At 38.6% G+C, this 12,648-nt stretch overlaps 1 protein-coding gene across 8 annotated transcripts in view; it reads left to right on the top strand.

Annotated features, from left to right (window-relative positions):
• The window catches only part of APP (amyloid beta (A4) precursor protein), a 374,547-nt gene that overhangs the window by 152,337 nt on the left and 209,562 nt on the right, over positions 1–12,648 (top strand). For all 8 annotated transcript variants that reach the window (XM_006872475.1, XM_006872472.1, XM_006872474.1 and 5 more), the window contains 2 exons: positions 1,770–1,882; positions 4,066–4,259. In XM_006872475.1, the coding sequence (XP_006872537.1) occupies positions 1,770–1,882; positions 4,066–4,259 (307 nt within the window). The remainder of the gene's footprint in view (positions 1–1,769; positions 1,883–4,065; positions 4,260–12,648) is intronic.

Here is a 12,648-nt window from a genome sequence, read left to right as displayed (position 1 = left end):
TACTCTACCTTCCCTTGTACACTGTTATACTAAACTCCTTCTTGAAAACTTGTAAGCCAGTCACTTCGAGCCTTTATCCACCCCATCATTTTAGGTAGCCATGTCTAAGTTGCCCATCCCTATCTATTCTGTATACAGAGGGGATAGCATTGATACTTGATGTGAAGACTCCTTCTCTCTCAGTTGGTATTTTGAGCTACTACATCCATAAGTATAGATCAACTTCATAAAATTGTATCAAATTATACTTGTTTCCTTTATCACACACACACACACACACACACACAAGCCATCAAGACTAGGTCAAATGGATACTATCTGCAAGTTTGGGTGTTCTTGTACATCTTCCCTCACTTCGTATCAGCTGGATGTTTCACTCTCAGCTGTAGCCCTCCGTGGCTGTCTTCCTGTCCATGGGCTCAGGAGTCCCCAAGTCTCTATACACTTTGGACCAACCAGCCCTTCCTCTTCCCTCTCTCATCTCCAGGTCAACGGGAGTCAATGGACTGTGGTTGAACTCAGCCCATTTCTTCTTTGCTGCCTTTCCCCCTCTTCTGCTCACCAGTAGACCAGTATGGTAGCCAGCAAGCTCACATGCCTGCTCATATGTTCCCTTTGAGATTTAGTGTTGGAGTGGGGTTTGTCCTGAAGGGACTTGATTGCTTGTATTGATGGCTTCCTGGCAAACAACTTGCTTATTCTAGAAGTAGCCAATCATACTACCATTTTTGTTTTGGATTTTTCCTGCTGATCTTTTTTTGAAGATGTATCTTCAGTTGCTCTAGGTGTTCCAGGCTGGTCTGCTTGTCCTTTCTAGAGGGAATGTCCCACTTCAGAAGGTTCTGGATGGGGCTCAAGATTCCATCTAAGATCCTGTACACTGCAAAGACTCTGCAAGAGGCCTATTTCATTGGGAAAATTCTAGAACCCCTTTTAGTTATTCCAATCAGTAATAGGCTGAATATGGGCTAACAAGCTTTCTGTAATCCTGTTTCCCGACATTCCTTTCTATCCCACTCAAGTGTTTATTTTATAATAGTAGACAAGGGAAAACAATATTTGTTAGACAGTTGAGAATCATAACATTATTTCCCCTCTTCATACTATGCCTCGATCCCTGTATCACAGAACCCTATTGTTCCAAGGTTGAGCATGCATTACTTTTTACCTCTGTTCCACCTAGCCCATGCAAACCTGTCTCAGTGTTCCCCTATCTACCTTGTTCTTCCAGGTCTCCCTCTTCTTGTGTATTGCCCATCCCAACACCTGAACTATATGTCTACCCCCCACCCTGTGCTCTACCAACCCCTCCCTCCACTCTCCCCAACCCCATCCCCAACCGGTAACCAACAAAGAATTTTTTTTGTTTCCCTTTTAGTATGGGTATCCTTTCTTAAACTTTTATAATAAAGGTTTTATGCAATATTTGTCTTTTTGTGACTGAATAATTTCACTCAGCATAATGTCCTCAAGGTTCATCCATGTTACGTGGTGGCTTGCAGCTTCCTTGTTATTCTTCAAGTTAGCATAATATTTCATTGTGTGTATGTACCAAAGTTTGTTTATCCATTCTTCCATTGATAAACACTTAGGCTGTCTCCATCTTTTTGCTATTGTAAATAGTGCTGCTATGAACATTGTTGTGTGTATATCTATTCATGTGATGGCTCGTATTTCTTGTGGATAGACTACCTTTTTTGATATTATATCTGGGTAATGTGTACTGTGATGTAGATGGCATAACATTAAGCATTTTTCTTTTCTTTCAGTTGGCGAGTTTGTTAGCGATGCACTTCTTGTTCCTGACAAGTGCAAATTCTTGCATCAGGAGAGGATGGACGTTTGTGAAACTCACCTTCACTGGCACACTGTCGCCAAAGAGGTACCAGTCATAAATGCTTTCTGCTTCCAGAGTTAATATTTCGGGAGACATATTGAATAACAGCTTCGGGGGTATTTTAAAGCAACAGCTATGTGTAAAAATAAGCCCTTAAAGAAAGAAACAAAACAGAGAAAAAAACTATTCGTAAGTATTTCTTTCTGAGAAGTCAAAAACAGGAGAGCCAGTCAGTTAGCTGAATTGTGTCAATTTTAGGTTAGAAAAATAAAACATCTATAATCTGAATTTCTTTAAATGTAAAGTCTAATTTGTTTACTTATTTAGGTCTTTAGCAAAGTTTTCATAACGTAGCTTTTCTCCCTATTGTTAGTTGGAGATTACAGTGGTTGTTGTTCAATAGCAACATAAGACCTACGTTAAGATTTGAGTTTCTAAGTTATATCCTCCCATTTTGTATTAAGGAGGTTGTGCTATCCACCTTCATTATTCCACATTTGGTGAATATGGCACCAATCCTAGCCCTTTGTTTTTTGGCTAAGCCAATAAAAGATATAAAACAATTAAGATTGAAGGTCTACTATCACTTGGTGGTGTTCTGTTACTATTGTTGTTAGCTGCCTGTGAGTTGGCCCCTGATTCTTATATGTTACAGAATGGAACTGCTCCATAGGATTTTCTTGGCTGTGGTTTTTGTGGAAGTAATCTGCCAGACCACATTTTTCTTCTGCAGAGCCACTGAGTGAATTTGAACTTCCAGCCTTTGAGATAGCAGCCAGTCACTTATGTTCTTTCATTACCACCTCTAAAAGTGCTTTCTATTTATTTGATGTGTTATTACATATTTCCAGTGAATTAACACATTTGTGTGTGTGTGTGATCAGACTCCTAGAATATGGCTCTTTTATATATTCCAGGTGTTCTCTATTGGGCTTCAGTTGAGAAGCCCAACATTTTCCTAATGACATGGGGATAATTTTGGTGGTTACAACTGGAACATGGAGTGCTACTGGCATCTAGTGTTTAGGAAGCAGGGATCCTTCTAAACAGAGTAAACCCCCCCCCCAAAAAAAAAAATTTCTCCAGCTTCAACACCAATAAAGTATATAGTTCAAAATGTCAGTAGTGCTGAGGTTGAGAAATCCTGATCTAGCATAACTTAAACATAGTCTTATCTTAAAGCCCTAAAACTGGTATGCAGAAAACATCAGTTTAAGAACTACAATTATTTTTGCCTTATGTAAAATTATGCATGCTTATTTATTATTAAATAAACCTTTCTTTATATAAAAATATATCTGTTGTTGTTAAATGCCTTGAGTTGATTCTAACTCATAGCGACCCTGTATAGGATTTCCAAGAAATGGCTGGTAGGTTTGAGTCACTGACCTGCAGTTCATTGCTTATTATAGTGCCACAGCAGGACTCCAGAATGTATAAGGAACTGTGTTGGATGTGGGGATGCATTGGGGTATACATGGAGTTTTCAAAATTTCCTAATACATAAATGAAGTAAAAAAGCATTGATTCTCTGAAAGCTCTTCTTACTTGTACAGTCTTCTTCTACATCTAGTTTCTCTAGTTTCCATCTGACTTTCTATAAAGGGAGTCTATAGGTTGTGCACATAGTTCATGTCCTTTGCTGTAAACTGAATGGTTGGCCATGGAAGTCCACCTAGAGGCACTTCAGATGAAAGGATTTGTACTTTCCATCAGAAAAATAATTGAAAACTCTAGGGAGCACACTTCCTTCCACTTTGACACACTTGGGGGTCCCCAAGAGTTGTTGTCAATTCAGTGACAACTCGGCTGGTCTGTATAACAGAAAAGTTTGTATTAAATAAGTGAAGACTTTAAATATATATGTTGTTGTTAAGTACCGTCAAGTCAGTTCCAACCTATAGCGACCCTGTGTAGGGTTTCCAAAGAGAGACTGGTGATTTTGAACTGCAAGGTTGGGTATTCAAACTCACCAACCATTCTTTGGAAAACCCTATACAGGGTTGCTATGAGTCAGAACTGACTCAATGGCACTTAACAACAACAACAAAGATTACTAAAGGAGTCTGTACTAAAGAAACGCTGTTGTAAATCTACTCATAATGAAAAGCATCTTTTTCTTTATAAAATTGGGTCCTAATACACTGCATCTGTGTGTTCATTATTATATTTGGGAATCTCTTACAATGAAACATGTCTGCTTACCATGGTCTCCTTACCTTTTGCAGACATGTAGTGAGAAGAGTACCAACTTGCATGACTATGGCATGCTGCTGCCCTGTGGAATCGACAAGTTCCGAGGGGTGGAGTTTGTGTGTTGCCCGCTGGCCGATGAGAGTGACAATATAGACTCTGCTGATGCCGAGGAGGATGACTCTGATGTCTGGTGGGGCGGAGCAGATACTGACTATGCAGATGGAAGGTAAAGGTGAAGGGGGGGAGAGACCTTCGCGCTTGTTTTCTCTTAAATGTGGAAACATCTAGCATAGAGTTTATGTATCTTTCCACAAAAGGAGCTTTTTGTTTTTTTGACCAACACTGTCAAAATTTTTTTCATTGGGAAAAAAAAGAATCTAACTGTAAAGCCCTGTTTTGACCATGGCATACTGTGTAATTTTTAGCTTAATTGGTCAACCATCACAGAGATAGTTTTAGCCATTTTATTTTAATCTCAAAATTTGGCATCAAACTGTCACTAATATTAGAGTAGGTCACTGAGTAAATGATATGGCACTCTATTTCAGTCTGTAATTTAGAAATATTTTTAGATACTGTATGGGATTACTTTTTTTTTCAGTTAGTTTAATGTGAATTTTTATGAACAAGGTGCTTTTGGGTTTTTTGTCATTCTCTTTTTACTGATGACTAAAGTCAGAGGTATTTATAAATGCTGGCTAAAGTTCTTCAGTTGCCTTGGCTTTTGTTATTGTTTAAAAGTACGTTTTCACTTCTTTTTCTCTGGGATATGAATCTTGTCATCTTAGTATGTTGAATAATTTATCCTAATTTTAATAGAAGGCAAATACCTATTTTAAATCATAAAATGATAAAACCAGAATCTCAGAGTGTGGAAGGGCCATCTGGTGGGGCCATCATCCCCCAAAAGGTATTGTGTAACTTCTGTATCTTTTCCCTTCATTACTGTAGTCTGTAGACATTCTCTAGTGGGCCACAGCTTCAAATAGAACATTACATATGAAGCAAAAGACTTATAGTTACCAATGTAAAGTTTTATAACTTTTATGGTCAGGCACAGATTTTGTGGCTGAGTATCTAATATATTTTATAGATTTGAAAAAAACAGTTTTCACTGCAAATATATAAGAATATGAGTATCCTCAGGGACCTTGATTGCCATTTCTGTCAGTTTATAAAAGTAGACTTCCTTTTACTGACTGTTACCTAATTTTATCAGGACGTTCTTGTTAGCTAAACCTATTTGTGTTCCATTTTTACTGAATTTTAAAACAATTATATTCAGTATTTTGTTGTTGTTATTGTTGTTAAATGACTTGGAGTGGGTTCTGACTCATAGTCACTCTGTATATACCAAGCCAAAAATCAAACCCACTGCTATCAAGTTGATTCTGACTCATAACGACCCTATACAGGGTTTCTGAGATTATAAATCTTTATGGAAGCAGTCTTATCTTTCTCCCTCAGCACCACTGATGGGTTTGAACCACCAACCTGTGGATAACAGCCTAATGCCTAATTCACAGCACTACCAGTGTTCCTATTTCAATATAGCAGGATACACTAAACAAAGAAGCAAAGAATACATTTTAAAGAAAGAGATGAAGCTATAAGCTGAAAGGAAAATTGTATACTGGCTAGCATTTCTCTATGCTTGTAAAGGTTGAAAGGGTAAATGGTCTAGACCCTTCTGCCAGGGCAGGAAACATCAGGGAGAGCAGGGTTTTACCGACTGGAAAGCTTCTGAGCTTTTCTCCATGGAGTTAATCAGTCAGATCCTGTGTGGGGTTCACACCTGATCCCCACACCTGTGTTTCATGTGCCAGATAGAGAGAAGGTTTGGGTTTAATTGCCACTTTGTCTAACGGAAATGCCCGATTCTCATTTTACTGTATAGCTTTTTAAAATATTCATTTTTATATAGTCTTCCTCAATTACATCTAGATTTGGAAGTTTGAGAGATTTTTTTTTAAATGTTTTTGGCATCAGAGCTCTGGCCTCATACCATACTATTAATGCCACCAATATTAAAAAGGGAAATGTGAAGTTGGACAGACATTTTCGTTGCTCATAAATGTTAGGTTCTTGATTTGATTGTTTACCATTACCGAAGTGACGGTGTCCTAAGTAAACAACCCAAGTAATGGCAAGTAAATACAAAAAGCTGCAGACTGGTGACAAAAGTAGAGGGAGCTATATGTACTCGGTCTCCTATCTAAAGTTGGTGACACACACAGTGATTCATGCACAAGGGATTTGGGAATGAAAATGAATATTTTTTCTTTATTCTGAAAGTCACAGGTCTCTATGAGGCTCTCTTACCCATTTAACAAAATTTCAATCTTCTAAAACATTTCTTTTTCCTTTTCTGACATCTTTTTTGTGAAAGTTTACACAGTAAATTCGTTTTCCACTCAAAAAATGTATATACAGTTTGTTCCGTGACATTGATAGTAATTACGAGTGGGATGCTAATCTCATGGTCAGTAGTTCGAAACTACCAGCTGTTCCACAGTAGAAAGATGAGGCTTTCTGCTCCTGTAAAGATTTGCTAATCTCATGGTCAGTAGTTCGAAACTACCAGCTGTTCCACAGTAGAAAGATGAGGCTTTCTGCTCCTGTAAAGATTTACAACCTAGGAAACCCTATAAACAGGGTCGCTATGAGTTGGACCACCACTCATCTGTTAGTTTGTCGTACTGTGGTGGTATTTTCATACTGTGGTGTCGTACTGTGGTGGTACTTTCAATAACCTCATATGCATGTGAAAGCTGGACAGTGAATAAGGAGGAGCGTAGAAGAATGGATACCTTTGAGTTATGGTGTTGGAGGAGAATATTGAAAGTGCCATGGGCTGCCAAAAGAACCAATAGATCTGTGTTGGAAAAAGTGCAGCCAGAGTGCTCCTTGGAAGCCAGGATGGCCAAATTTTATCTCTCATAGTTCGGATATATTGTCAGGAGGAACCAGTCGCTGGAGAAAGAAATCATGTTTGGTAAGGTGGCGGGTCAGAGAAAAAGAGGAAGACCCCCAGAGAGATGGATTGGCAAAGTGGCAGCATCAATGGGCTCAAGCATGGCAAGAATTCTGAGGTTGGCCCAGGACCGAGCAGTATTTCGTTCTGTTGTGCATAGGGTCGCTATGAGTCAGTACCGACTCGATGGTACCTAGCAACAACAATAACAATGAGTCGGAACCCTATAAAGCGTTGCTATGAGACTCCATGGCACATAACCACCAACCCACTATCACTCTTCATTTCCAACCGGCCTGCCCCATTCCCATCCCTCCAATTTCTCTGCCCCTCTTTGCCTTCTCATTTTTGCTTTTGGGAAAACGTTGCCCATTTCGTTCTCTGAGAGTTTATTGTTTTAAAGAATGTGTTCCTCACAGTTTTTAGTATTCATTTATAGGCCAATCTATTATTTGGCTTAAAGGTGACCTCTGGGAGTGACTTCAGTTCTAGCTAAAAAGGGTGCCTCAGGACGATAGTCTTTATCAGTCCAATAAATATTTATTATGAATTTTACTTTTGTTTTACATTTTCTACCCATTCTATCTAGGACTTCTTTTGTGTCCCTGGTCAGAGCAGTTGATAGTGGTAGGCACCATGTTCTTATGGTCTCAGGCTACAGGAGGCTATGGTTCCTGTAGGGCATTAGTACTGTGGACTAAATGCTTCCTTGAGGCTCTTGTTTCCTATACTTTTCTTTTGTTCCAGATGAGAGAAGATCAATGATTATATCTCATTTGGCTACTCATAAGCTTTTAAGATGCCAAATATTATTCACAAAACTAGTATGTAGAACATTATCTTTATAAATTAATGCCATATGATCTAGATGCCCACCTGAGACTGTGGCCCCTAGCCTTCAAGCCCAGTAACTCAGTCCCATGAGGTGTTTGGACATGGTAAGAATTCCCCATAACTATGCCCCCAGTGTGTTCTATTATATATGAATATATATGCAGCACATGCAAATATGTATATCAAATGCCTACACCTATACTGATGAGGAAAGAGCTCTTGGTAGCGTAGTAGTTACGAATTGGGCTGTTAACCTCAGGGTCAGCAGTTCAAAACTACCAGCTGTTCCACAGAAGAAAGGTGAGGCTTTTTGCTCCTGTAAAGATTTGCAGCCTGTACAGGGTCGCTATGAGTCGGAACCGACTCCATGGCACATAACAACAACAACAATACCGATGTGGTGCTTTGGGATAAAGCACTGGACCGCAAGATCGGTTTAAACCCCAAGGCCAGCAGTTCAGATTCACCAGCTGCTCCTTGCAAACTCTATATAGGGTCACTATGAGTATGAACACATTTGATGGAACTTAACGACAACAAATACTCCCATATGCTCTTCCACACCTATATAGCATACATATATGCCTATGTAATCACTCAGAAATTTTGTATTGTTATTACTGTTGCTATAGAAGCGTGCATGTTGCAGCACTTATGACTGTTGCCCTTTAATCTTGCATACTTCTTGATGCCTTCATTTCCCTTGGTTATGTTTTACTGACTTTCCCTTATTGTAAATTACCTTTCCCTTCACCAGAATTAATACCTATTGGAATTGACTTGACAACAATGGATTTTTGTTTTTGTTTTTTAAACTATCTAGTAGGAGCCATGGTGGTGCCGTCATTAAGTGCTTGGTTACTAACCAAAGGTCAGTGGTTCAAACCCACTAGCCACTCTACAGGAGAAAGATGTGACAGTTTATTTCCATAAAGATTGCAGTCTGTTCTATGATGTCAGAATTGACTCTATGACCATGGGTTTGGTTTAGTTTTGTCTAGTAAATGATTCTGCCTTTCTGGTCCTCCCATCCCTGTTAGCCATCAAAGAACATTGCTTTTCTATATGTAAAACTATTCTCGATTGATTTTTTATGAAAAAATGGTGCCATATAATACTTGTCATTTTATGATTGACTTATTTCAGTCCGTATTATTGCTTCCAGGTTCATCCATGCTATCTTTCAGATAGCCACCATTATTCTTTATAGTTGTGTAGTATTCCATTGTATCTCTTTACCACATTTTATATATTCATTCATCCATTGATGGATTCTTACTTTGTTTCTATTGTTTTGCTATTTTGAATAATGCTGCAGTGAATATGGTTGGGCCTATGTCTATTTGTGTCACTCCTATTTCTCTAGGATATGTATGTATAAGTCCAAGTATTTTATGGTGCTTCTATTTCTACCCCTTTGTTTCCATAGTGGTTATGCCATTTTACCATTTTACATTTCTATCAGCAAGTGTGTAGGTGGCTCCAATCTCCTTACCAGCATTTTTTGTTTTCTGTTTTGTAATCAGTGCCGTTTTTGTAAGGATAAAATGGGATGTCATTATAGTTTTAATTTGTAGCACTCTAATGGCTCTGACTCAACAGCACTTCACAAGCAATACAGGGTAGAAGTTTTCACTTGGGCAAAATGAGGACACTGTTGCCCAGTTTTTCAAACAAAAATATAGGTGGGAATAGGATCCCAGTCTGGAAAACAGATTTAACAAGCACATTTGCTTTCCTTGTAATCTTAAGAATGTATTCCTTATTTGCGCTCCCCTCAAGTACTGAACCCTTGTGTGGCACTGTGGGTTAATGCATCAGACCGCAAAGTTATTTGACCTGTAAGATCGGCAGTTCAAGCTCACCAGCTACTCCTCAGAAACCCTATACAGGGTCACTATGGGTCAGAATCGAATTGATGGCACTTAACAACAACAACAATAGCTAATGATTCCTAAAACTTTTTTGTTGACAAATAAGTATTTTCAGTGTTTTTTAAAATCTTTTCCTCCTATACTCCTTCTAACTTATTGTTTAATTAAAGCCTTAGTTATACTATGTCTCAGGAACCCTCTTGCCAGTGTTATTTTACTCGTATCACTCCATCTTTCTGGAAATCGATCCACAGGGCTTTCCATGCTGGCTGTTTATGTATTACTGTCTTTCACTAACTGCATCATCTCTGGTAGCCATCTCTCCCCTGACTGTTAACAGTTACCAAATTATGCACTATAGGATAAGCACTAGACTGTTAACCACAAGGTCAGCGGTTTAAACTCACCAGCTGCTCCTCAGTAACCCTATGCGGGATCACTATGAGCTGAAAACAACTTGATGCCACTTAACACCAATAAGTATACCATACTAAACCACTGGTTTTGTTTGGCATTGTTATTTTTCTTTTTATCTAATCTGTAACCTCTTCGGGCAAGCATACAATTTATTATTCTAACCAGATGGAGTAACAGGAACACAGTCATTGAACTGACAATGTGGGTCACTGTTACTGTCTTCTGTGATATTACTGTCCAAGTTGATGTCCAATTGAAATGCTAGGCAGCTGCTTCCCTAGTCACCTTCATTTTCCCTCCAGCTCAGCTACATGTAACACAAGCATCTTTTGGATTCTCTCACTACTTAGAAATACTGCACCCACAGAATTTGCACTTTCACGTTCCTCTCTGACTGTGATCTAATTGTACACCAAAAACACTCCTCAGGTTCTACTGAATTTCACCCTTCCTTCAGAACCACCTCTTCAATTCAGGCTTTTAGTCTAGTATCATCTTTTTATTTATTTTTCATATTCTGTTGAACAGCCTAGACTTACTGATACCATTCAAATTTTCTAAATATATGTTTGCCAACCCTCCCTACGTGAGACAAAAAAAATTTCCCCGTTTATTTGCTTCTGGGGTTTGTAAGGATAATATACCAAGGCATGCAATGCTAACAGTTAATTTGATTTCTGATTTATGTTGTAACATTAGCTGGATCCTGGTGTCACTGTTGTTAAGTGCTATCAAGTTGATTCTGAATCATAGTGATCCTGTATAGGGTTTCCAAGGAGCAGCTTGTGGGTTTGAACTGCCAACTTTGTGGTTAACAATCCCATGCTTATCTAACAGCGCCATGCCTATTTGACAATTTTTCGCCTTTCTCATAGCAGTTAATCTGACTGAATTCCATTCTTCTGTGGATGACCCTCTAGAAGTCATTCATTGTTAAATTTTCAACATGATACATGGCATTTGGGAGATACTTAATACGTATTTGTTGAAATAAATAATTGAATTTTTCATTTACCTCAATTTCCTTTACTTTCTCTATGTCTTCTTCCATCCTTTTGTTTTTAAGTTCTCTTTTATGATAAAGTCTTGATCACCTATAATCCCTTTGTGTTTTCATTCTTCGTTATCATTGCCTTTTACCTCTTCCTGTAAGTTTGCTGTTTCCTTAATTTCCTGAGTTCAGATCATCATTTACCTCATTTTAGATTACCTTCAGAGTTCCTGAATGATGCAAATGGGTTAACATTCTTGCCTGCTAGCCTAAAGGTTGGAGGTTGGAGTCCACCTTGGGAGAAAGACTTGACTAAAAAAATCACAATCATTGAAAATGTTATGGAGCGTTGTTCTACTCTTGACACACAGTAGGTCACCATGGGTCAACTCCACAGCAACTGGAAGAGACTCTTTCTGACACTAGTACCTCACTTTTTCTATTGCCCCTTGTGTTTTCTTTGTATTCTTATAGGACTCATTCATATCTTGACTTTTATTCCCATTTGTTTTGTTGTTAAATGCCATTGAGTTGGTTTTGACCCATAGCGACCCTCTATAGGGTTTTGGAGGAACAGCTGGTGGGTTTGAATCACTGACCTTATGTTTCAAAACTGACCTTGCGGTACAGTGCATTATCTTATCTATTGACACGCTTTAAAACACAGAGGTTTTACTCTGTTTTTACTTTTTCTGAGATTTTTGTGCTCATTATCTGCCCCTTCTCAAGTGTGTTCCCTTTTTCATCAAAGATGTTGCATATGAAAAGATATTTGTCAATTCTAAATTGCCTCATCTTGTCATGATCTGCCAAAATCTTATAAAATTTTTAGTGTTCATCCAAAAAGACACCTGTCTCATAAACCTTCTCTCCTAATCCTTTGAAATGCCTAGCATTTCTCTACTTCCCTTGGGTTGTCTTTCCAACCACAGCCTCTATTCCAATGGTGTTGTTGTTGTTGTTGTTTGCTGTCAAGTCGATTCTGACACCTAGCGACCCAGTGTGTTGCAGAGTAGAATTGCTCTCATAGGGTTTCTTAGGTGAGGTCCTGGTGAGGCGCTGTAGGATAGGCACTCGACCCTCAAGGTTGCTTTGAACTGTAAGGTTGGCAGTTCAAATTCACCAGCTGCTCCTTGGAAACCCTATACAAGGTCTCTGTGGGTCAGAATCGACTCATTGGCACATCAAAACAACAACAACAACCTTTACAGGAGCAGATTTCCAGGTCTCTTTTCCCACTGAGCCACTAGTGTATTTGAACCTTTTGGTAGCTTTTGGTTAGCGTTTATTAGCCCACTACACCCCAGGGCTTCTTCCAATTATTTGTAGTAATATCTTTTTTTTTTTTTTTCTCTCATTCTAAACTGCTATTTATGTGCCTGGTTTGTCTTGTACATTGTTTTGTAATAAATATTAACCAAATTGAAACATATGTTTATTTTTGATAGTTTAGGGTAAAACTTCATGTTTCATTAATTCATGTTATGGAAACTGCCATGTTTTAGATCAACACTGTATGATAAAA

This window comes from Chrysochloris asiatica, unplaced genomic scaffold, assembly GCF_000296735.1.
Source record: "Chrysochloris asiatica unplaced genomic scaffold, ChrAsi1.0 scaffold00199, whole genome shotgun sequence".
NCBI lineage: Eukaryota > Metazoa > Chordata > Mammalia > Afrosoricida > Chrysochloridae > Chrysochloris > Chrysochloris asiatica.
The sequence above is the reverse complement of the archived record's forward strand: the minus strand, read 5'-3'. Positions and strand labels throughout refer to the sequence as shown.